Raw genomic sequence first — 26,611 nt, forward strand, 5'->3', positions numbered from 1 at the left:
CGTTGTGCCTTGGGTCGATGTGTTCGGCTGTACGATTTATTGGGAACAGTTAGCTCCTGCATCCCTAACCAAAGCCCTCCCGCAGGTAAAGTGGGCACCTGTGCCCCGCCTTCACCGGGCCTCTGGCTGTTCTCCGTGGAGTGCGGTGGGTGTTTCCTTAGATTTTTCCAGAAAGCAGGATGTAAGAGCTTCCTGGGGTCACCCAACATCACGCAGGACTAGCTTGCTTGTTGCCTGGCTTTCAGGTCCAGCGACGTGTGACAGAACATCAGACATGGCTGCTTTAATGGCATCCGCACAGTTCCTTCTTTGTGGGCTCAGGAGGCACTCTGCTGGATTCCTTTCCTCTCCAGGGCAGGAATTCATGATAGATGACCCACTGCCCGTTCCAGGGGGGCACAGGAAGGGGGGTTCCAGGTACAAACCCTGGCCAGGGCTGTTCCCTTTATCCCACAGAAGGAATCAATGAACATAGTTCCACCACGTATATACAGAAAGATGCCCTTACACTCAGGAGACCCATCATCCAAGAGCATCTCAAGGAACATGAATGATGTCTATGATCGACGTAAATTATTAACGTATGTAACCATAAGTTCACATACATACAAGGGCTAAAGATGTTGGAGCCCTGATGGATGTCGGTATAGATCTCGAACTGCCAACCCCTGTATTAGGTCGGGTTCAAATGCATCGACAGAGTGGTCATCCTTTCTGATCATCTGCTAAACGTTTTTGAAACAAATTTCCCATTAAGGTCATTGGTAGCTGCTGTTGTCTCTCCATTAGGAAATAGGTTGTGCAGTCATCCCCAAAGATCCTTGATTTCTCAAAACTCAGTCATTTCTGTGTGCTTTGGCCACCGCTGAAAAAAAAAACACTGGTGATGTTGTCAGCAATTAATGAATCCCGAAATAGATCATCCCCAGGAGCCCTGGTTACCTGAGGGGGTAGTAATTCATTCAGGTTTTTCCTTTTTTTCTCTTAATGTATTATGCCCTGATAAGCAAACTCACGATTTATTCAAGTGAACATTTGTTGATGCTGTTGATCCAAACTAATAGTTGGTTTGGTGTGGGCGTCTTTGTTAAGGTGGCAAACTAATTGTTACCTCCTAACATATATTATCTGATCCTTGATCCTGAAAAGCAAGTGATTTCGCTAATTATGTGGAAACGTATCTTATAAAGAACATAATTAGAACAGCAAGCATTGGCCTACGGTGCAGATAGGTTTGTGTGGGTGATTATCACCTTAAAAAGGGATGAGATGAGTCGGAGGTTAAAGGTAGGCCATCCGTTGAAATGAAAGATCACGTCCGAAAACCCCATTTCAGAAAACTTGGAATTTTTTTTTTTTTTTAATAAATCCAAGTATTTCTTTGAAAAGCAACAGAAGAAGAGGGGGGGGAACATTCTGTGAACCCAAGTAAACATGATTTCCGTAAATGACTTTCAGATGATTGGCATGAAAAGCAGAGACTGTGGGTGGAGGTGTCTGGCCATCCCCTCCTCTCCAACGCATTCAATTCGAGACGATCGTTCACGTAAGGGAAATCATTCCACTTTCCCGTTTGCTCTCACAGTGAGCACTGCCTTCATCACAGAGTCAAATGTCCAACTCTAGTTTGATGTCATTGGCAGGACCCGTAAACAAAGGCAGTGTCACCTGCAGGGGCCCATCAGCCTGTTGGGAAAGCCTAGACCAGGGGTCGGCAAACTCATTAGCCAACAGAGCCCAATATCAGCAGTACAACGACTGAAATTCCTTTTGAGAGCCACATTTTTAAAACTTAAACTCTATAGGTAGGTACATTGGTATTAACTTAATTAGGGTACTCCTAAGCTGGCCTTTGCTAAAAACGTCCTCAATCCGATTGAGGCATGTGGCTCGCGAGCCGCGGTTTGCCGACCGCTGGCCTAGACCTGTTTTCATACTTGAAAACCTTAGAGCTGGAGACCTTGTCAGAGTTGTTCTCCATGCAGCATCCAGATATTTCTGTCCGCTGCCGATGTCCAGAGGAAACCGGGATCGTGAGGAGAATCACAAGGTCAGCCCTGTCCCGACCCGAGGTTATTAGCAGCCGTGTTCGTGCGACGCAGAGAGCGGCCTTGTTTGCTTTCTCCCTTCGCTTTAATACTTCTAAATCCCTCAAATAAAAGTTTCATTTGAATTGCCCTTTAACTAATTAGGTTTTATATAACGAGGTGGGGGAAGGATCAGGCTAGTGCAGCTCTGCGACGAAGCTGCATTCATTTTGAGCTGTTTGCTGATGTTCTAGGAGGAAAGCTGAGGGACTCGGATCTCTCATGTACCCAGTATCCTCATCTCAGATCCATTTCATATCTGTGTAACTAGCATCTCGCGCTCATGAAACCTTGGTGGTTACCCGAAAGTTGAATGAACATTAGGACATAGCTGCTTCCTTAATCCTGAAGACGAAATCAACTATTTCAATGAAGGAGGGGGAAGTATCCCCTTCCTTTAAAAAAAATATATATATATATCCGAGAGGGTTAGCGAATTTTATTGACAATTGCCCACCTTGAGCAAATTGACTTTGTTTCCGGCATTCATCTTGTCCCAGGCGATTTTAGAATGCTGAGCCACTTTTTAAGTGTGAGCTGATATCTGTACCTTATCTCTGTGGAGTGGGGGAACCTGGAAATTTCTAGCTTAAACCAAGATTGGCCAAGATCGCAGAATTGGTCCTAGGATGCACCTTCCGACGTGGAACTGTGAACCCCACACTAAGAGTGTGGGTGTCATTGACCTCCTGGGGTACCAGTGGTGGGCTGGCCAATGAACAGCTCCCCTTCCTGGGAAGCAGGAGCCAGAGCTGCTGTGTAGAAGGAGGGGGATAGTCCCTCGTGTCTACAGAGCTCCATTACGAGTGTTGAAAGGGAGGCTCAGAGTGAGCGAGGGGCTCGCCCAATGTAACAAGGCCAGGAAGGCCCATCTGGCTCCTACAGCTGAAGCTCTTAACATTAGACCCAGTGGAAGAGAGAAGCCAGAAGGAGCACCTCTGGATTTATTGATTCCCGCCGCAGACTCCTTCCCGCCCCTTGCACTGCGCCCTGGGCCTCTTGGTCCCTGAACTGTCCATTTCTGTGCAGGGAACATCAATGACCTGGGAAAACACAGAAATCCATATTTTTTAAATATATTTTTATTGATTTTAGAGAGGAAGGGAGAAGAGAGAGAGAGAGAGAGAGAGAGAGAGAGAGAGAGACATCAATGATGAGAGAGAATCATTGATTGGCTGCCTCCTGCACACCCCCTACTGGGGCTCAAGCCTGCAACCCGGGCATGTGCCCTTGACTGGGAATTGAACCATAACCTCCTGGTTCATAGCTCGACGCTCAACCACTGAGCCATGCCGGCCGGGCCATATTTTCGTTACAGCAGAAGTTACAGGGACCACGTCTGAGGAGAGCGGGTAGGGGAGTGTGTTCCTCTGGCACCCGACGTCCCCAGCATGCCGAGGAAGAGGGAGACGGCACAGATGTCAGATACATTGTAGAACACAGAACGTTTCATGAAGTAAGCTCCGCAGATTAGAAAACACGCTCGCCCATAGTCTGTGACAGTAAAAACCTTTTCTCTCTTTTTTTTTTAAATCAAGACAGTCGCTTACAGCAAAATAAAATTGCGTGTCGTCTCAAGGACAGACCCACCGCTGTCACCTGACCGGTATCCTCCCCACCGGTTTAACGAGGCTGTGTTTCTGAGAACAGGCAGCACGCTGTGAAGATGGGAGATTACCCCGCGGCCTGGGGATTTCTGCTGGGAAGCTTTAGGGCTTTGTATGGATTCCTGTCTCGGCATCCATAATGCTGTCTCGGGGTCCCCTGAGGATCAGCCACCGTCACTGTATCAACCCGAGGGGCTGTAGGCCTCTGCCTCCACCCGAGATGCTCCCCGAAGTGGCACATTGAACGAAGGCTCACCAGCCCCCTCTCCGAGGTGGCTTTTTCTACCCAGGGTAGCTCCCTGTGCCCCACCCTATCGTAGAACCCAAACATCACTTGGAAGTTCGTGTTTTTAGGAAACTTCAAGAGCTCTGTTCCAACATCATTTCACAGAGGAGGCCACTGAGGCTGAAAGGTCAGCTGTGTCCCCTCTCAGCTCGTGTCCGTTTCTAAACCAGGACTCCTCACATGGCACCATGACATTGGTATGGAAAGCGATGGAGTAGGCTGTTCTAGAACACACTTGGGAAAGGTGATCAGGATTTGCTCTGTGTTTAAATAGTGTCCACAGAGTCACAGAGTGAGGTGAACACCGCCTAGGGCTCACGCTGAGGGAATGCCTTGTAAGATAGCAGACAAGGTAACATTCTAGAACACCCCTACTTAGCCTTCTGCTTCAAGCTTGCTTTCAGCTTGATACACTAGGGCAGGGGTCCTCAAACTTTTTAAACAGGGGGCCAGTTCACTGTCCCTCAGACCATTGGAGGGCCGGACTATAGTTAAAAAAAAAACAAACTATGAACAAATTCCTATGCACACTGCACATATCTTATTTTGAAGTAAAAAAACAAAATGGCAAAAACACCTGCATGTGGCCTGCGGGCCGTAGTTTGAGGACGCCTGCACTAGGGACTCAGCAACAGACAGTGAGGTTTAGCAACTCTAACATAGTTCCTCCCAACTTGCAGCACAAAGAGTTTTCCTTGGGGTGCAGAGGAGAAAACAAAATTCTTCCAGAGCCCCGTGCTTAGAACCAGAATCTCCATTTTTCTGATTCACGGAAATGAACTTCTAGTGCCACAACCAAATTGTCACCTCACAGTTCTGAGTTCACTCGTGAATGAAAAAGAAAAAGTAAATCGGGCAGGATACGTGTTGATGCACAGTCTAAACTGGCGTGCTTCTAAACTTGAAAGAAACTTGGAAATTAACATTTTTATCTTTAAATGTTAAAAATCAAGTCTTTTTCACAGTCTTCCCAAAATAATTTCTATTGCTCTCTGAATAGTATTCATGGATGTTGGCCCTGGAACTGGGTTCCCTAAAGTAAGCTTTTTTTTTAACATATGAGAATCACTTGCTTTGGGAACAGCTAAAATTGCAAAAAACAGGAGGCACACCATTATTTTCTCAACTTCCACTCAGCAGGAACTGTTTAGGCGACAGTTATCTGATTTCTATTACAATGACACCCACAATTAGAATAACAAGAGCTGACATTTACTGAAAGCTCACTGCAGGGACAAGCAAATACTAACTCTGCAGCCCTGACAGGGACCAGCAGGTAGAATCATCATCCCCCTTCCACAGATGAGAAAGCTTAGACACAGAGAAGGTAAGGAACTTGTCCAGGTGGGAGAGCTGGGATTCAAATCTATGTGTTATCGTTTTTTTCCCATTTGTAATTTCTAACTCCTCAAACCAGTGGCCCACGGGTAGAAATTCTCAGAAGCTTCATGTTATGCAAAGAACTTTTATTGGAATGGGATAGGATAATATAGAATTTGCCTCAATTATACTATTAACTAGAGGCCCTATGCACGAAATTCATGCAAGGGTAGGCCCTCGCAGCCCTGGCTGCCTTGCGGCCCTGTGGCCCCACCCCCACCCCACCCACTGGTCGTTCTGGAAGGTCGTTCCACCATCCAGTCTAATTAGCATATTAGCTCTTTATTATATAGGATATAGCCTCCAACATGCCTAATTTTTTACTTCTGGGAATGAAACATTCGTTAGTAATATTTATTGAATATTTCTGGATCTTCGAGTAATAATAGTAACCAGACAATAACTGGCTAATTTTAAGTTGTTTTCGTTGCAATTATAAAATAAAATTTTAAAGGTTAGGATGAGATGATAAATTAAAAATCTCATGGCAGCCAAATAGTAAAGCATGTATGCACAGGCAGTAAAATGCTATAGGGATTTAGGGGCCACAAATTTCCATATCTTTTTTAAGGACATTTTTCCTCCCAAGGAAAAACATAGCATAGAAATTGGTCCCAGTGGACACAGGCATAGATTAGATTAGGATTTTTGTATGACTGCTGATGGTCTTGACTTCTCATTGTTCAGGAAGGTTAGGCAACCCACATAATAAAACTTATTTGAAAAAAAAAAAAGTCTAATTATATTCCCAGGAAATACAAGGGCTAGGTACTCCCCACCCCCAAGAAACTGTCTGAAGTACAGGACACAGAGGAAAATTATGTTCTAGGTAGGAGTCAGATGGTAACTGTCTATCTTGATAATTCCATACAGGCAAGAAACTAACAATTCAAAAGTAGAATGATGTACATTAATTTTTATACATATAGGAAGACCCTTGAAATGGAACCCTGGCATCCTAGGGCAGTGGTCGGCAAACTGCGGCTCGAGAGCCACATGTGGCTCTTTGGCCCCTTGAGTGTGGCTCTTCCACAAAATACCACGGCCTGAGCAATTCTGTTTTGAAGAAGTGTCATTAGAAGAAGTTTAAGTTTAAAAAATGTGGCTCTCAAAAGAAATTTCAGTCATTGTACTGTTGATATTTGGCTCTGTTGACTAATGAGTTTGCCGACCACTGTCCTAGGGGAAAATCATAAGACACTAAGAAAAGAGTATATTAAACAAGACAAACCAGTCACTGAAACTGAACATATCACTTCTTTCTCCCTCTCCTCCAGGAACAAGTTAGAGCCATGTCTACAAACTAAAATGTTCTTGATTTGATGCTAGTGATACAAATAAGTTTTATTTAGAACCATAACAATGGTTTGAAATTTTCGCTGAACAATTCCTAGAAATCACACTAATTTCTTGAAAATGCCAATTTTTCATTTTTCCAAAGTGATCATCCCAGTCCAAGTGGACTTGTGCTCTTCACTCACAAGCAGCATGCAGGCGACAACCGGCATAGTTTGCCTGCCTGTTACCAAACGTCTCCTTAGTAACGCCCGGAGACAGATGTGGAAAATTATCACGGGCTTTTCCCATTCATAGATGCTGACAGCTATAGCAACACCCGCATTAAGGCTTCCTTAGCTCTTGCGTGTATCATACACTCACGGCAACAGCATATCAGCTCTCCAACAGATATTAAAAACCAAACATTAGAGGGGAAGTTCCATGTCTTACACGAACGTTATTTGCTCTCATCTAATTACGGAGGAAACAACCGGATGGTACCTGTTTACAGGCGCCGAGGCACTTGCTATCAATTACTCGGTTATTAGATATTTACGGAGGCCTTCTGCCAGGCTCTGCCCTTCCTCAAAGAGACCCGATCGAGTTACGGGGATGAGAAACAGACCTGTGAGACGTAAGCCAGCGATATGCAAACGCGTGTTTCTCACGTGGCAGTGAGCAGCCAGGAGCACCCACAGTGGCCCCCCGAGTTCAGAGGGGAGAGCTCTCCTGTGGGTGCAGCGGGGCCCAGAGGACCACTCAGGAGGGCGTTGGGAACTGAGCTCATCGGATGGTAGTTCTGACTCATGAAATGACTGCTCTCACAGTAATGGCCTAGGCTCCTTAGCAAACATCCTTTCAAAGCATCCAGTCCTGATCCTGAGTCGTCGTTTTTTGGGGTTTGTTTTTTTTTGTTTGTTTGGGTTTTTTTTATTGTGTTTTTTTTTTTAATTTATTGTTATTGATTTCAGAGAGGAAGGGAGAGGGAGAGGGAAATAGAAGCATCAATGATGAGAGAGAATCATGGATCGGCTGCCTCCTGCACGCCCCTGCAACCCAGGCATGTGCCCTGACTGGGAATTGAACCATGACCTCCTAGTTCATAGGTCAACGCTCAACCACGGAGCCACACCCGCTGGGCCTGAGTCATTGTTTTTTATACTGGTGACTCTAAGAAAGAAATTGCATCCATTCTTAAATGAGCAATGCTTACCATTATTTCTGGATTGGAACCAATAACTCCAGACACGTATTTTGAGGTTAAAAACATGGTGAAAATAGATAGACGCACCCAAACTTACGCACCTTAGATAAGATCAGCAGCACCTCGGACCCTTCTCCTTTAGCCACAACCACCGGGCACCCCGCTCTTCCTCTCTCTGAGAAATTGCATAAGTAAAAATAGGAAATCAATCCATTTCTTCGCAGAGATAATGGCTCACACTTAAAACATACCCCAAAGAATCTCTCCGGGAAGACGAATGCAGCCCGTTGGTATCTGTAAATATAAATTGCAGAGCCCGGGATCCTCCAGGGAGAAATGACTCCTTCCCTGTTATCTCCCGGCTCCAGGCGCCAGCTGCCTACGGGGTCTGAATTGCCGCCGTCCCCCGTTTGCGTAGGAAGCTTCTATGCGAAAGCCAATGGCCAGAGCTGGGCAGCGAGGGGGCTCTCTCTTTAATGTCCATTCAATGCTTGGGGAGTCATCAGGGGCTTGTCCTTGTGTGGCGCGGGCTTGTGTTGTGTGGAGCGCGTCACGGCCGAGGGGAAGGGCAGATGTGTGGCCTGTGTGTCTCCGTCCGTACGACTTTCTGTTTCGACCCAACGGCATGAGAACTGACAATAACGTGCCCTGATCTCTCCCCGATGCGTGCAGATCCTTCCAAGTTTAATAGGATATGGCCGAATACTTCTTCCCTTGAGGTGTCTAACCCCAAACAAGGTAGGAGCATGTCCAATTCCGACCGATATAAAAGTCCCGCCTGTGGAGGGGGAAACCCATATGCTAATTTTTTAGCACTTCCTAAGGGCATTGTCATAAACGCCATGTCTCTGAAAGGATCGTACGTGGAAAAAAATGGGTCTGATATGGAGAGTGTCCCAGAAATACTCCAGGGAGAGATGGGGGGGGGATGCGATGGGGAGGAGCGGTAGGCGCTGTGTTACACGGAATGGCAGGCCGTGCCAGGCCCGTCCCAGGGTGCCGTGGCCACCCCAGCGTAGGGCACCAACAATGAGGCTTAACGGCTTCGATCTCCTGCCTCCTCTTTACTTTTGTTCAGGAAACTCGACATCCGTTGCATTGAGGGTCGGGGACAATGAATGTCAAGGCAGGACGGAAGCCCCTAGGGAGACCAGCTTTCTTTTACTGCTGCTCTATCTTGACTTATAGAAGTTTAGATCTTTCTCTCTCTCTCTCCCCCCGCCCATCTCTCTCTCTCTCTCTCCATCTCTCCCCCGCCCCATCCATCACGGTGCATTTCCTCTGGGGGGCCTTCCCCTCCCTCTTGTAATCCGCTCTGAGTCCACAGCCACTTCCGCTGGCCTTGAGAGCCCCCCGTGTTCTGTCTGCCCGCAGGGAATTCGTTGTTTCCTGACTTTCAGCATCAGACAGACAGACAGACATAAGAGAGACTGGCAGACGGCGGTGCGATGACCCGGGAGGAAACAGAAATTTTAAAAACTGGGTCCCAAAATGCATGAGACGCAGCGGAACGTTCCACTCGCACCAACACCGAGGCCGTAGCTTGACCTAGACACAGAGAGAGGCGTTTATCCCGCTAGGGCCGTGGTCGGCAAACTCATGAGTCCACAGAGCCAAATACCAACGGTACAATGACTGAAATTTCTTTGGAGAGCCAAATTTTTTAAACGTAAACTTCTTCTAACGCCACTTCTTCAAAATAGACTCGCCCAGGCCGTGGTATTTTGTGGAAGAGCCACACTCAAGGGGCCAAAGAGCCGCATGTGGCTCGCGAGCCGCGGTTTGCCAACCACGGCGCTAGGCAATTGCACTCTTGTGCCTCCTCCCTTCTCAGAAGAGAAAAGGGCACGTCTTTGGTTTCCCCTTCCTTCATTCCCTGTGGGGTGTTCCTTTTAAACTCGAATGAGCACAGAATTGGGGGACGTGGGGAAAGGCAGGACCCCGAAATAGCTGCTACACAAAACAGCACGTTAGCAGGGCTGGGGGAGTCCGCTTGGAAGGCTGCGTTACCAGACCTCGAACCGAGGGCTGAAATGGAGACCGTCCTAGCTGCAGGCATCACTAGGAAATAGAATTATCGTAATCAAATGCTCCGGATGGGTTTCTCCGAGTTCCTGCTCATCCGTGGGAGAAATGGAGCTCAACCTCAGCCGCAGCAGAGGCGTTCTGTGAGGAGGGGGGCGAGGGCTGGCGGGCCTGCCCACTGAATGCCCGAGCTCAGCACGTTAGCCCGGCCAGGCTCGACCACCGAAGACTCCGCCGCGAGTGTGGAGATGGACGGGCGTGGGCGTCGCTCGGGCCCTGGGACAGAGCCGTGTCACTGTCTCGCTGTGTGTTCTGTGAGTGTCACGGGACGCAAGGCTCTCAGCGTGTCCTCAGCCAATGCCGGCCGCCCGTCCCCCCCACCCCCCGCCCCCGTGAGGACGCGGGTAATGAGTTCAGGTGAACGTATCCGTGGAATAAAGTGCTGGAACGTGCAATTTTAGCTCAAGGTGCGCTTCCCAGCGGAGGCCGGTTCTGTGCGGCCGTGATTTATCTTGTCAACATCCGCAGGGAGCATCCGGCTCTATGCTGCTTGGGCTCTTTCCACAGGCAACTAGCTCCCCACGAGTGATCGGAAGAGAAACGGCGGGCAAACGTAGAGCAAAACCCCTGACCAAGGTGATCCACGTGGGGAAGAAGGCTCCGTTTTTGAAAGGCAGACAGGTTCAAGGTGACCCTGAGAGCCAGGCCCAGGTGCTGCTGAATGAGGGACCATGCTCTGTGATGCCTTATCAGTTCAACAAAGGCCATGTGACCAGTGTGTAGGTAGCTTGTGGTCCCACAGGGAGGATGACATGGCAAACAGAGGCAATGAGATAGCTCAGTGGTCGGCAAACTCATGAGTCAACAGAGCCAAATATCAACAGGACAATGATTGAAATTTCTTTTGAGAGCCAAATTTTTTAAACGTAAACTTCTTCTAACGCCACTTCTTCCAAATAGACTCGCCCAGGCCGTGGTATTTTGTGGAAGAGCCACACTCAAGGGGCCAAAGAGCCACGTATGGCTCGCGAGCCGCAGTTTGCCGACCACGGAACTAGCTGATCAACTCAACAAGGCAAACTACTGTGTTAAGAGAGGGACCCCAGGAGCCATATTGCTCCTGGACTGACCTTGCCTAACGGGATTCTGGATGGAAGTGGTAGTTATTCTCGCCCCTGAAAAGGAAGCCTCCAAGCTTTATTTCGCACAACGTTAAGCCATCTTCAGCCAAAGATAAGACTCCCCTTCGTGAAGGAAGAACAAACACAAGTGGTCGCCATGTAAGAGTAGGGCTCCTCCCCTCCCCCGTGGGTTGGTGATAAGCGGTGGCCGTGGGGACGTTTCGCGATGGTTTCTAATGTGCTGTTCATTCTTTTGAACCTGTCCAGTGGCTCCCAAAGTAGCTTTGCCAACAGTTCCTTCCGTTCAAGTTGCAAACCACAAGAGAGGTAGGCATTCTGGGATTCATACAGTGGCCCCCCCGCGCGACGTGTTGTGAAACATTGCACTGTATGAATCTGGAATATCTGTGACGTGTACCCATCCGCTTCTTGGTGAGGCATGTGGACTGACGTTGAGCAGTGCATCCGATCGTCCCGGGAATGGCATCTGTAAGAGGGAGTGAGGGGAAGAAAAAAAAAATCACTCAGAAATTGGCTGCAAACCAACAACGCTGCAACGCTTGTTTCCCGAGAGATTCGTGTGTGAATGAGAACCAGGACAGCTTAGGTGCCCTGTAGCACGTACATGAGAGTCTGAACGTGTTATCCACTCGCATTGAGAACACGGAAGCGCACGGAGTGTGGGCTTCAAGGACGCTTTTCATGAGGACAGAAGGGCAGGGTCTGTGTGTGGTGCCCACTTGACATTGGAACAAATGACATCCCTTGGGATTTCTACTTCCAAACCTCATTTGGCATGAATTTGAACCAATACCAGGGACGCTCGACCCGGGGCCTAAGCAATGATCATGACCCGAAAGTCATGGGCCACATTCTTTATGTGAGAGCCAGCAGCCTCTCCTCCGGGACTCATGTATGGCCCGTGCCAGGTGGCCTCTGTCGCTCAGTCACAGAATGAAGGTTTGTTGTTGTTGTTGTGTGATTTTTCCCCCCCAGGAAACCTAAAGACTCCTGTTCTTAGTTCGCCTTTTTCCTTTAAACGTCCCATGTGACAGGTGTGTCCTGTCTTCCACCCTGGACTGCTGGGCATATGTTTTTCGTTTTTGAAGTTAACACCTCTTACCCATAAATAGATTGATTAGCTACCTCCAATTTTGGTTTGAACCACCTGGTGAAAAATGACCGTAATAGCTTCCCCGTTCCTTAGCGAATGTAGCCACATCCTCTTCCCGAGTTTAATCAACGCCCAATAGGTCCTCCTGAGGCCCCTGGAGAAAAGGGGAAACTGGTCAGAACATGGGGAACGCAAAGACGGTAGGACTGACGCCACGCCTGACACCCCCTTCCCCGACCCCCCCCCCCCCCCGCAATGTGCTTTCACGCAGCAAACGTGAAGGTGCCCTTCTGAGGGGTCTCCAAGTGGATTGGAAACCCAGGGACTCTAACTCCTTTAGGAGCAGAGCAGCCCAGAGCGGGTTGTCACGCCTGTGTGTGTGTGTGTGTGTGTGTGTGTGTGTGCGCATGTCACAGGCGGTCATGAGGTCCTTTACCCTCTGCCATGGGCAGACCTGCCCAGACAAAGCAGGGAGGTGACGGAGAAAGGGGGCGACAGGGCCTCTGGCCAAGTCCATGCCTTCCATGTCCTGTCAGCACGCTGGGTGCTCAGGAGGCCTCTTGACCTGGTCTTTGACCCCCGCCCCCTTCATCGGATCCCTGGTTTCTTGGTGTCACGGCACTAATCACGCCCACACAGCCCCCCCGGAGGCAGGGAGAAGCCGCCTCAGGGTGTGCCAGGCAGAGCAAAGCCACAGCAGGGTGGGGGGGGGAGGGTCAGGGCCAGGAAACTGCTTCCCTCCACCCCCGGGAGGGAGGCCCCTCTGAGGCGCCGTGCCTGTTAACGCAGCGAAGGGCACATCCTGCTGGGGCTCCGATTCAGTCACCTTCCGTCCATCTCAAGTCCTTTTCCCAAGCCCTTCCTCTCTGAGTGAGCGAGATGAATTTCCTCCAGCTCTGACTTGGAGTAAGTTCTCCTCATTAGGCCAAAAGAAGGAATCTGCCCACACCCCATTCACAGTGCTCCGTCTGATACTGACCGCGGTAAGGCCACGGGGGAGCAGTGAGAAAGAAGACTTAACCCCTCCTCTCCCTGCCCCCCTTCCCCTCCCACACGCCTTCTCCCCAAGCCAGCCTCGGGGAGAGCCTCCGTACTGTCTGTGCCCGGCAGGTGTGGGTCTGTCCTGGTCTGGAACGCCAACGTCGGACACGCCCTCTCCTTCCAGACTGCTCACGCTCATTGCTCTGAACTGGCCAGTGACTGAGCCCCTACCTACTCTCCTAACGGCCTGTCATGACCTCTTATATGTCTTATGGGGGGTTTTGTCCCCCAGGGGAATGTCGGTTGTCACAGCTTGGGATATGCTCTAACATACAGGACAACAAAGAATTGTTTGGTCCGAGATTTCAATAATGCCAAGGTTGCGAACCCCTGCTGGGTTTGGCAGGACGGGGCCTCGTTCACGCTGTCCCCCGGTACAAGGCGGTCCTCCGTACGCACCCGCTGTCAGTGTCTGGGGGCCATACCATGCAGATGTGTTTGCAAGACCAACCGCTAGGGCTGCTTGCACATCAGTAGTTAGCACTTGTCTGAAAAAAGAATAGGTACCGTCCACAGTGCAATTTGAAGATTGAAACGTTACATAAAGCCACGGTCATTTTCAGGAATCTGTTTGTTCACGCCTAAATTGGACCTGTGTAGACCCATGGTCGGCTGTCTGCTAAGCCAGTCGTCGGCAAACTGCGGCTCGCGAGCCACAGGCGGCTCTTTGGCCCCTTGAGTGTGGCTCTTCCACAGAATACCACGGCCTGGGCGAGTCTATTTTGAAGAAGTGGCGTTAGAAGAAGTTTAAGTTTAAAAAATGTGGCTCTCCAAAGAAATGTCAATCGTTGTACTGTTGATATTTGGCTCTGTTGACTAATGAGTTTGCCGACCACTGTGCTAAGCTAATCACTAACTCAGTTATATCTTCCGGGGCGGCTGTCGGTTTTCTAAACTCTCTAATGTACAGGATACAGCCAGACTCTTAGGGAATACGAATGGTGCAGGAGTGAATTTAAACACAGTTTTCCTCTGTCTCGTCTTCTGTCTCCCCAGGACCCTCGCGGGTTCATTGACCGCCCAGTCCACAGCTGTGAGCGTGTACGATGTGCCGGGTGATGTCCCGAGCTCTGGGGTTACACCAGGGATCCAGCAGACCCGGCTGGACCCGTGTATTGACAGTGCAGGGGAGAGATTTCTTCTTAAACATGCTTTTCCGGTTCTGTAAATTCTGTGGGGAAAATGAAACGGGCTTAGGAAATTGGGGGATCCGTGTGTCTGGGTCCAGGGTTCTTACTGCAGACAGAGTGGTCCCAGAATTCTCTTTGAGCGGAGAACTAAAAGCGAGGAAGCAGGTCCCAGGGGTGCCAAGAGGAGGAGTATTCCAGACAGCGTGAACAGCACATGCAAAGGCCCTGGGGTAGGACTTGGCATGTGGCAGAGCAACATGGAGGCATTTTACAGCCAGTGAGGGAGAGGGTGACAGCAATGAGCCCCCAGGAAGCCCAGGGGCCACATCCACGGGGGATGAATGAGCTGGAGCTCGGCCTGTGAATACGAATGGCACGGGGAGCCCTTAGGGTTAGGAGCAGAGGGACGTCATGGCCTCATTGAAGTTTTCAGAGAGTTGCTCTGACTGCTGCGTGGAGAGGAGACTCACGGGGTGGAAGCCAGGGCAGCAGTTTGGGGACCATCCCATAGTCCAGGTGGGGGACGGGTGATGGTGGCTGTAACTAAGGCGGCGGCGGTGCGGGGCGCAGAGACTTAGGATGTGTTTTCAAAGCACAGCGAGGGGCTGCTGCTGGTTTGGCGGCCAGGGAGGGCAACGCGAGGTGTGGCGAGCAGATCGGGGCGTGCTGAGCCGAGCGATGGGAGGAGTGGCGTTGTCACTGAGCTGGTGGCCCCGGGCTGAGCAGCACGCGGGGACGGTGCCCTCGGAGCTCCGAGGGGAGTGGGGTGGAGTTGAGATGTCTATTCGGTGTCTGAGTGAGACACGAAGAAGGCAGCTGAGCGTCTGTCCGGATGAAGTCTCGCTAGCTGACGGGGGCGTTGGCCCCGCTGGGAGGAACTCCAGTAAAACCTCGATACAATTCGGACGAGGGGGTGTCCCTTAAAGCCGAAAGTCTGTTATATTATAAAGTAGGCCGAAACCGGTTTGGCTCAGTGGATAGAGCGTCGGCCTGCGGACTGAGGGGTCCCGGGTTCAATTCCGGTCGGGGGCATGTGCCTTGGTTGCGGGCACATCCCCAGTAGGGGTTGTGCAAGAGGCAGCTGATCGATGTTTCTCTATCGTCGATGTTTCTAGCTCTCTATCCCTCTCTCTTCCTCTCTGTAAAAAAATCAATAAATTATATTAAAAATAAATAAATAAATAAATTTAAAAAATAAAGTAGGTTTTCCGAATACATATGTTAAAAAAAATGACAAATTAGTTTACCTGCTTTGACTTATGTAGACACGTTTGTGTAATTAAAAGTAAGCATGTATGAAAAGTTTAGCTTCACAGAAAAGCTGTCTGTATGCATTCCTGTCACTTTAAATCGATACTGAACAGGTCTAGTACATGCAGGCCTTCACCCGTCACCTGATGGCAGATGCACACGGCTGGGCGGGGCTTAGCGCACGTGGGAACACGCACCCATTCCACCTGCTGCAGTAAGTCCCACCACGTGACCGCAGGACCAGATAATGCTAGTGATGCCGTGTGATCACGTGCTAATCAGTCTCAGAACCCTTGGGTTTAAATATGTGGACTATAGTTGTAGGTATGTGACATTTAGCTACGTTGGTGAAATTACTACCGTGTTTTCCCCCCACAAAGGGCCTATTGGCTGACGTTTGTTAAGAATAACAGTGAATTAATAACAAACAAAAAATAACCTGTTAATTTCATTTAAGCAAATCTTGGTTAAGAACATACAGACCAGAAATGTTGTCCGTTAAATCCAAAGTCTGTTAAATGGAGGTCTGCCAAATCGGGGGTTCACAGTGTTTTGGGGAGATTAGCATGTAGATGGCGTGGAAAGTCATGAAGCAGGATTAAAAAACGACAACAGCCCGCGCCGGTGTGACTCAGTGGGTAGAGCATCCGCCCAAGGACTGCAGGGTCCCAGCTTCCATCCCAGTCAAGGGCTTGTCCCTCAGTTGCAGGCTTGATCCCTGGCCCTGGTTGGGGGTGAGTCCAAGAGGCAACCAATCGATGTGTCTCTCCCTCATCCATGTTTCTCTCCTTCTGTCTCTCCCTCTCCCTTCCACTCTCTCTAAAACTCAGTGGAAAAATATGTCCTCGGTGCGGATTAACAAACAAAACAAAAACAACCTTGGCTCCAGGGTGAGCCTAAAGGGCAAAGAGGGCCAATGACTGCGCCCTGAGACGTGTGAGCAGACGGGGCAGGGAGGGAGGGGAAACAATGGTGGGCGTGGAGGAGGAGGAGAGAGAGAGAAGCCCCCTGCTCAGGAAGGTTGCCAAGAAGGGTTGCCAGGCAGCTCCGAGGGCTCCATGAAGGGTTATGGTCATGAACTTAAAGTGAGACTGGTTTCGAAACGGTTGGATAAACCCCCCACATTCAGCCGCTAGGTGTATAGGCACAGAGAGCTAGAGAGTTGGCTATAACCAGGACCAGATTTGCCCAGGAGACAATGATTGAGGTGAGGGGGGCAGGGGACGAGGGAGTGAGGATATGTGAAAGGAAGGAATTACCAGGATGGACCATGCACTCCACTCTTGGGAAAAGGGATGGGAGGGGATGGTAGGTTCGTGAACTGGATGATCGAAGAGTCATTGAGCTGTTCCTTCCGGATCTTAAGATGCTGATGCATCACAGACGATAGCATGAATGTTCATTCATGGATTCTGTGCCTATTTTGGGAAGACTCGTTGCTGGAAAGTGGTAAATTCACAGAATGCTGAAAACTAATACGGCAGTTTCAGAATTACATTTGAAACTTCTTGCATTTATCTAGTGTCCTCATGTTTTTCAAATCCCTCTCAAAGGTCTTTTTCTCATTTTACATTCTCAAGTATACATCACAGCCAAGGAAGGCAACTTTATCAAAGTCTGGGAAGAATCATAGAAGTGTTAAAAAAATCAAGTGACCACTACCCACAATTTCCTAGATTGTCAGGCATGTAAAATATTCACTTACCTTCTGAAGTAAGTTTATAATGTTGGGTGTTGAGCTATGTAGGATTCTGTGTATCGCTATATAATTACTTATATAATTTATATTATTTAACTCTTCTCATCAAAAGTAATATATTGGCTTTCCAAAGAGGACCCAGAAACAAATAGTTAATGTCATCCCAGAAACGTGTACTATTCCTTAAATGCAAAAAAATCAGTGCCAATCACGTTTGACATATCTCTGGACATTCATGGACTGGGTTCAAGAGTGTGGAACTTGGAAATCTACAGATACCTTTTTTTTCTTGGATAAACTTGGCCAGGTGGAGCTCAGATGTGATCTGGCCATGGAGCAGATGTTACCGAACCCTCAGACACCCACAAAGGAACCAGGTCATGAAACTTTCCAACTTCCTGCCTCTGCACACACTACTCCTTTCCCCTGGAACGCTCATTCCCTCCTTTTCTTCCTTTTTTTTAAGTACACTCAACCTGCCCTCAGGAGGTTTCATACTAAGTCCAGTGTGAAGTCAGTTTCCCTAGCTCCTCTGGAGTTCCTGAGTTTCTCCGGAGGCCGTGCGTGGAACCCTGGGTGTTCTGACCCGAGCCATTCTGTTTTCTCTCTGAGCACCTGCTTGTCTTACCCACTCAACTAGCTTCTTAACAACGGGGACTCCTGCGTCATTCTGAAAAGCTCCTAGGACGAATATATGCCATCAAGGATGCTTTTGACACACAAGATGTTACATTAGGTGCACCGAGGACCAACCTGGGGTAGGGGCCATGAAGGACGACCGCTGAGGACCCCTTCCGGAGAGGGGCAGCCCCCCTCAGGAGGCCAGGCAGCTGGAAGACGTCCTTGGGAACGAGATTTCAGACATGGGTCTCCTCCCTGCTACCACTTCTCTGAGGTGTCTCCAGGCCAAAAAGATTCTCCCTGTTTCAAACACTCAACCAAGGAAAGCTTTCGAGGCCTTGTAGGTTCCCTCGTGAGTCAGAAATGCCACCTGGAGGAAACTGTAACTCAGGGAGATCTAGTGTATCGGGGCAAAATGCTTGTTGTTTCCTGAGAGAATTTAATTTGGTGACCAGTAATTCTAGTATTGTGGTTTTTTTTTTAACTTGGCATGCCCTACAACTACTAAAATTATGCACGTATCTTCTTACCTCACCTCCCACATTGGGGTCCCAAGGCTTCCCTGTCCTCTCCTCGCTCTGGGTCCCTGGATGCCCATCTCCATCCCCACCCAGCACACCTGCCGTGAGACAGAGAGCCTTCCCTAGGGGCAGCGGCTCGCCCTCAGGAACCTCCCCTTCTTTTTCCCTCTGGAGTCCCCAAGATGCTGACCCTGTTCCTGGGACCACCCACTCTTCACCACATCCAGTGGCCTCCTCTGCTTCTGTCCGAGTTTTACGTCATTCTGTCAGAACCTTGACCTCAGCTCTCTGCTGTAGTAACTGGCTCTCCACTACGTAAATCCATAGCATTCTGATGGTTAGAAGCAGGTTAATTTAAAAAAAAAAAGAAGAAGAAGAAAGCTAGTCTCCTTCCTTCTTCCTTATTCATGTGTGATGATGCTTATTCATTTTTATTTTGGTGATCAAAGGCAGTACTTCCAAAATTTTATCTAGGCCAAAAGGTTAACTCGGCTCCTCCCATCGTGCCTGGCACATGGTAGACAAACCCAATAAGTATTGATTGAATGCACGAATGAATGGATGGATGGATGCATGGATGGATGGGCTCAAATCGTGACTGACTTTGGCTTCCTAGTGAGATAACATGAAAGCCAGGCATTAGTAAGAGGAGTGCTTTTAGGTAAACAAGGTTTGCAGTGCCATGGTTGACTTTCTTCTTAGATGTCCAGCGAGGTCCACCCCATCTTTTGAGAACACAAATTAGATTCCCCATCTAGTTATCCCTCACCTTTTTCTTAAGGGTCTGATTGGACCATTATGGCTACCAATAGAGGCTTTGTCTCTATCACTTGTTTTAAAAAGGTTGAATTCGATGAACAACCTCTTGCTTTGGTTGAGATGCAACAGAGAGAACAATCCAGTCCCTCTCCACCCTTCCCCGCCTGTCCTCGTCCTCTCGGCTCCATTTCCTCGGCTAGTTCTTATCATTGTCACCCGTAAGCGTCAGAGGCGCCTCCAACATTTTGAGGAGACAAGGGGGGAAAAAACCTGGGGATACAGTAGCTGCCTGATCTTTCTATTGTAGAAGACTTAGCTTGAAACTTGGACGGAGAAGAAATACCAAGAACCCCTGTTTGTACACGAATAACCTCCCTGCTCTTTATACGTTCTCTCACCTGTTAGCAAACATGCAGATCTGGCCAGGCAAACCGCTTTCAGAGGCCATCTTGCCTCTTGACATTTGGGGGAAGAAAAAAAACACACAAAAACAAAGAATATCTAGTTGTCTGGATCCCTATTCAATTGGCCGTGACTCCTGTGAACCCCTGACCGAGTTCCTCTCTTGACATCCTCGATAGCGAGAGACTCGAATCCCAGGAGCCGTGGGTGATGAGAGTCAGGCCTTGGATGCTCACACGCTTCCCCTCCTCTCCTGTCAGTCCGCAAAGACGGGGAGGAAATGGGGCCAGGGATGCAAAGACAGCAAAGTTCTCAGTGTGCAAAAATGAGGCGCTGGCGTCCCCGGAAGCCAAGCCTTCCCGGATATTAAAAGGTGTGCACCTGCCAATGCTATGTTCGTCTTGTCTGCCAAGACGCGACAACCTCCGTCATGTTCTCAATGTCCAGCCTTTCTCTCCCGCTCGAAACAGATGCTCCCTCCATGCCCGTCACAGCCACGTGCCGCCGCCCTGTGTCATGTCGCACCGCATCGATGTCATGCCATGCCTCCATCTCTCCTCCACCCCTCATTCTATTCGAGCATGTAGTGTGCGATGACTCTGACGCTACCGTACACGCCCTGTATACATGTCTCTTCTTCCTTGCAAGATTGTGAATGCTTCGGCCACTCCAATCGGTGCAGTTATATCGATCTGCTAAACACAGTCATTTGCGTGAGCTGTAAGCACAACACTAGAGGGCAGCACTGTGAGCTATGCAGGCTGGGCTACTTCCGCAATGCTTCGGCACAGCTGGACGATGAGAATGTGTGCATAGGTCAGTCCCCTTCTCCTTTCAGCTACTGTTCTGTGCCTTTCCCGCGGTGGGGAGCTATGGAAGGCGGAGAGGCCGGGGGTGTGCGCCACGGCCGAGCCAGAAGGAACTTTCTCGACGGGGAGAGCATCCCTGGGGTAGACTGGAAATTCACGCGTGCTGGTTGAAGTCGTAGTTGGGGGAGGGGATGGCGAATCCTTACGTGGCTGTTGCTTTAAAGATAATGAGCTGAAAAGTGTTCCAGAGATGAAGGAATTTTCGATTTTTCTTTTGCATGAATTCTTAAAACCTGGTCATTTCAACCTCACCTTCAAGTGAAGCTGTGCATTCAACATCCAAAATGGGGACTCCTTCTAGGGGCTTGAATTACCGATGTGAGAAGTTAGGATACAGCCTCTTGCCCATAATCGCTAATCAACAAATATTGGTTGGTTACAAATATTGCCATTTGTAACGGAGAGCCACATGCGGCTGGTCATGTAGAAAAGTCTTGCCTGCCTTTTTCATCCATAGAGAAGAAATTCCATTTATTGGATTTTTCTGCAGTCCCCCAAAAGAAAAGCAATTTCTCAAAATTATTCTAGATGGTTAATTCTCTTAGCTTCGTGAGCCCTGGAAAATTGAGTCCACAGGGTTGGGTCCCTGGGGCGCTGTCGCCACCCACCATGACGGTTGACCATGTCAACTGGAGAGAATCAGGTGGCCTTCCCATCCCCCTGCCTGTGCATAGTGGGACCTGTCTTTAAGAAAGGGAGCTGATGGGAAAGTAAGAACCAATAAATGGAATTTCACATCATCATTTACTAGGGAGAAATGCATATATTCAAAATGGTGAGGGCTGTGTATCCGTTACCACACCAGTAGGTATAACCATATAAGCAACCCATTTTAAAGGTAGAATATTTCACATAGAGACTAATTTCAACAGAATATAGGAGCTGAAAAATGACAGATGGTCTTTTCATCAAAAAAAGGAAACCAATCAATATGAAATTGTGGGATTATCATTCTCCAATTGGATTGCCCAGGACATATAGGTATTTGCCAAGTGTCTCATTTAAATAGCTGTACACCTTGTTTTGAATTCAGTTGGGCCAACTTTACATTCGGCTGTGTATGTCTCCAGTATGTCCTATTTTTCAAAGCCCTCCTCACTTATCATTTGTGAGTTAGTGGAGAAATCACTGGACTTAGAGGCCGGAGACCTGGGTTCAAGTCCCAGTGTGCTATTTAATAGCCGTGGGCCTTAGGTAAGTCATCTGAGAACCCCTGGTCACCTTGGGATCCTACGGGATGCACGGCAGACACTTGGCAAACTGTGGGCTGACTTGTGAATGTGTTTTTTTTACTTGACCCTCATTTATAAAGCCATGGGGGGTGGGGGTCAGGGGGTAAGTGTTCCACTGATAATTTCCCATTTTTCTAGTTGAGAAAAGCAAGGCAAGTTGACCCACATCATATGACATTAGCAAAGAGTCCCTTTTCTGACTTCAAAGCTTGAACACGTTCTCCCAGCCACCCTGACCCAATTAGCAAAGCTATGCTTCTCAGACTTTTACTGATAGAATTTTTTTTATTAATCTTTATTGTTGAAAGTATTACATACGTCCTCTTTTTCCCCCCATTGACCCTTTCTTAGCCCACCCCCGCCCCCTGCCCCAGGCCCTCACCACCCTATTGTCTGTGTCCATGGGTTATGCATATACACATACAAGGTCTTTGGTTGATCTCTTCCCACCCACCCCACCCACCCCCGCCTTCCCTCTGCGGTTCCACAGTCTGGAATGCTTTTTGAATGAGAGCCACAATTCCACTCCAACCCTAGGAACAGAAATTCAGTTGCCTTTCTAACACAACGGGGTTACAAAGACTTGAGGAGATTACTAACAACCCAAAGGCATGTAGCTGTCTGCATTCTGAATGCAGAGTTCCATGTTGCTGAATGTCATCTGTAAAAATATATAAATGCCACACTATAAATATGGAAGCAAGAGAAAAGGTAAAATAAATAGGAGCGCAGGGATGAAATCCAATTATTTTTATTTATGTACGATGAAAAGGTTTTACTTAATTTCATATTACTTGAAATAAATTAAAGAAAAAGGCCTCAAGAGAAAAGATTTTTATCCCAGGGACTTTCTCATTGCAGGTAATGTAACAATGCCCCGATATGTTTTATTTGGAGTAATATTCTATTCTGAGGAAGTTGGGCCTTTTTCCAGTCCTAAAATAACCTATGAAGGACAAAATCTGTGCCTCCCCTCCGATTCTGAGAGATATAGTTGTATCATAAATCCATGCTTGATTATCCACAGACAGGAAGACAGCCCATTCCGCTTTTGTCTTTTAAAACATAAGCTGCCGATAAAATATGGAAAGCTTAAATAGACATTTTTTATTTATTTTTGCTTTTAAAAAAATCAAGAGCCATTGTATTTGTTGTTTTTGTTTTTTTCCATTTCTAGAAAGTCTGTTCATTAAAATCCTAAACCTTCGGGGAACATTAGAAATTAGAAATCTCTGGGGAGCACGTATTTTCACTCTTCAAACCAAAGAAAGGACTTGGTAGGCACACAGACGGGTATTGTGAGGTGCCGTTATCTACAGTAGCCAGTAGCTACAATGTCCCCCACACGCCAGCTCCTTAAATTGTGGCCCTTTTCCTAAGGGGAGGGGTTGTTTTTAGAGAATGAACTGGAAAGTGTGGCCAGCTGGTATAAGCAATGGTCTGTCTTTTGTCTTTAGTCTATATACGCACATGGGCAATGAATCAGTAACATTTAGATTCCATTTTTCCCACATGAGGGGCCAAGGGCAGGGAAATCAGGACTGAGGCTGGGGGTTGCTTGTGGGGGCCATGGGAAGCCTGTGGCTCATGGCCAAGGCCCACGGTTTGCCCCATCGGGCACAGGAACCTTCTCCTTATGCCCCACACTTACGCTCCCCTCAGGGCTTAGGGCAGGACTGAGGGTTGAATCTGGGAGGATACACCACAAGGAACGGAGGGTTCATTTTTACAGAAAGCACTCATGGAAATGAATGGGGATCTACCCCAACGCCTTTTCACAGAATTAGGCAGGAATCTCACAAAAATGTGAACTTTATCTAAATCTTCTCTAAATATATATATTTTTTAAAGGCGCTTTCCCAATTCTTTAACAGCTGGCCATCAAATCCACTGGGGAACAACCCATAATCTCTGACCAAACGTGGACTCTGTTGAAATAGATGTACACTGCTTGCATCATTTTATATTCCCGGCAAATGTAAAATGCAGGCTGATCCATGTTGCCGCGGTGATCGCTGCTTTGGGATCACTGGTGAATTTACCCGTTTTCACACAAATGCCAACACAGCCATGTCTCCAAAGATGCATGGCATTACCTGTGTGACGCAGCAGTTACACGGAGAGGACATCCTGGCACGCCTCTGTCTCGTAGACACTCCAGCAGGAAGCAGGAAGCTAGCGGTTGCCCGGTTGGTGACGTTGGGTTATCACTGCCAGGGCTCAGCCGTTGCTACTAAACATAGCTCAGCTGATATTATATTATTTTTTTTATTCCCCTTGAAACTCAAGTTCAGGTCATCAGCAGTCCCTTCTGTGGAGCAAAGCAAACGCAAGACACTTGGAGCCTATGAATCAATTGCAGTATAACTATGTAGTCAAACCTCCAAAAGTATTTCGTGGTGTTTTTCAGTCTAGCAGTTCTGCCTGTTCTTCCTGGTTTCATAAAAGAAAAGAACATTCTCCAAGGCCACCCTCCTCCCCCCAGCACCTGCCACTCAGCATGGTCCCATCGATAACATAGATACTTCTCAACCAGTGGTTCTCAACCTTTCTAATCCCGCGACCCTTTAATACAGTTCCTCATGTTGTGGTGACCCCCAACCATAAAACTATTTTCGTTGCTACTTCATAACTGTAATTTTGCTACCGTTAATGAATCGTAACGTAAATCTCTGTGTTTTCCGATGGTCTTAGGCGACCCTGCTAGCGGTTCTCAACCCGGGGGTCGCACCTGTAGAGACTAAGACCATCGGAAGCTCATTACACCCACACCTTTCCCTGAGACAACCCCTGGCATATACCACGGTTCAGACATTGCACATTTCGGGAGGGGGACGGCGGAAACAACTTTGCTTACAAATTTTTGCATCTAAAACCTTATATTAATCAATTTTTTATGGGCTAATTGACTAGGGTAGTAGGTGAATTCACGTTGGCCAGAGAAAATTCTACTACCTGGCTAACAAAACGTTGGTGGTTTATAGTCAACGTATACACGTTAAACAGTAGTAAACATATGACAGTTTGGAGATAGGTACACACTTATACATATGCACAGAAAAACATCTTAACCCTTTGCACTCGCTTGCTTTTTTCTCGATTCCTTTATTCTAATGCTAACCGTGTCGAGTCACACTCGACATCCGAGTGCAAAAGGTTAAAGCCATAACAGAATTACTTTTTTGAAAAATTTTAAACAACAACCCCCTACACACACACACACACACACACACACACACATTAAGCTAGAAAATGCCGGTTTAAAATAAAACTAGTTATTAAGGACAACCCAAGCCAGTCAGGAGAGAGCATTTTAGAGTTAACCTCATTTTCTTTTTACCTGTGTATACCTGTTCGTCTTCTACATGTTTGTAGCAGAAGAATGCTGACCTATAAAAAAAAAAAAAAAAAAGATTTAATCACCACGAAATAAATCACCGTTCTAAGGCCTTCCACATTATTTGAAGAAATTAGCTAATTAGTTCCCACGACAAAAAGAGTGAGAGCGGGCCGCTGGCCCTCTAGGATGCTAAACCCTAATCTCCACGGCTGACGGGTGCTCAGCTGGGTGATGCTAAACTGGGAATCCCAGGGCCGGTCACGGGCGGTTGTTCGGTTGTTTGCTTGGTATCATGTTATTTGGGGTTTGCTGTGTGTGTTTTTAACAAGAAAACCTCTTCCTGGGACCCCGGTTCAAGAGGGAACGTGAGCGATGGAGGGGCCCAAGAACCCGCCCACGATCCCACAGGGGGGGGTGATAAGCGAAGAAACTTTGTCCCCCAAACTCCACACGCTGCCAGCCAGCTGGTCCTCCGCTCTCAGGCCAGTGGAAGCCAAAGGCGACCTGGCCCGGCCTTCAAGCCCAGCCGGGCTCGGGCCGTCCAAATGCCCCACAGGAGGCTGTGGGCGGAGCCAGGAAAACATCCCGTTTCCTGCTTGTTACCCACAGTTCAGACAATCTAGGGAGACAAGTCTCAAGCACAGACAGTTCCGTGGGATCTCAGCGTTTCTCTTGCTTCCCTGAGTGTTCACCTCAGCGGCAGAAAAGCCGCACTAGCCTCGTAGATCAGGCCCTACAGGGTGTCGTCCCGAGTCACAGCGGAAAACTGCCTGTGAATGAACCAAGTGCGTCCGAGTTGCACTTGAAACCGTCCGGCGGTTCTCGGATCCGGAGCGTAACAGGTCAGCCCGCTGGAGTCATCTCATGCAGATCCGGCCCTGATGGTGGGCGATTGAGCCTGGCTGTCCCCACTGCTGGGGGCGTCCGTGAGACCGTGAGACCATGTGAGCGGCCCCACCAACGGCCCCTCCATCAGGCCCCGTCAGCGGTGGGGAGCGCGACGCCTTCTCTCCCTGGAAGGTTCCGGTTGATTTCCTCCCGTGTCATAAAACCATACCCTGGGAGGCCGGGCAGAGAAATCGGGGGACCTGCCGTGGCCGCCTCTGCCAAAGCTTTTCATTCGCGGCATCTTTCCTCAAGGAAGCGAGGCGGCGACGGGCGTGGCGCGTGGGTCTTGGCCACCCCCGGGCCCTGGGACGTCTCTCCAGCCTGTGTGTTGTCTCGTTTCTGCAGAGTGTTATTGTAACCCCTTGGGCTCAGTCCATGAGCGCTGTAATGACTCGGGATTCTGTGAGTGTAAGGCGGGAACCACAGGGCCTAAGTGTGATGAGTGTCTGCCGGGCAATTCCTGGCACGCCGGCTGTCAACGTAAGTAACGGGGGCGCTGCCCTCGCCTGCTGCAGCATGCCCCCCCACTGCCTGCTTGCCTGGCCGGCCGTGCAGCGCTCAGAGCAGAAAAAGGCCCAGCCTGACCCCGGCCAAGCCTGGAAAGCTACCGGAGCATCTCCCCTACCTAGCAAGTTCCGGCGGGCACTAATGTTGGGGAAGGATTTCAAGAACGCCTTTGCTTCCCAACCCAATGCCATTTTCTGCGATTATTTTTATTATTTTTGCTTAATCCTCACTGAGGATATTTTTTCCATT

The 26,611-nt window shown here is 48.6% G+C and overlaps 1 protein-coding gene across 1 annotated transcript in view; it reads left to right on the top strand.

The window, feature by feature from the left end:
- The window catches only part of NTNG1 (netrin G1), a 201,066-nt gene extending 174,723 nt beyond the window's left edge, over nucleotides 1–26,343 (top strand). The window contains exons 6-9 of the mRNA XM_054711459.1: nucleotides 8,515–8,580; nucleotides 11,256–11,315; nucleotides 20,175–20,342; nucleotides 26,201–26,343. Coding sequence (XP_054567434.1) covers nucleotides 8,515–8,580; nucleotides 11,256–11,315; nucleotides 20,175–20,342; nucleotides 26,201–26,343 — 437 coding nt within the window. The remainder of the gene's footprint in view (nucleotides 1–8,514; nucleotides 8,581–11,255; nucleotides 11,316–20,174; nucleotides 20,343–26,200) is intronic.
- The last annotated feature ends 268 nt before the right edge of the window (nucleotides 26,344–26,611 follow it).

The sequence above is a fragment of the Eptesicus fuscus genome, chromosome 22 (assembly GCF_027574615.1).
Source record: "Eptesicus fuscus isolate TK198812 chromosome 22, DD_ASM_mEF_20220401, whole genome shotgun sequence".
In the NCBI taxonomy this organism is placed as follows: Eukaryota; Metazoa; Chordata; class Mammalia; order Chiroptera; family Vespertilionidae; genus Eptesicus; species Eptesicus fuscus.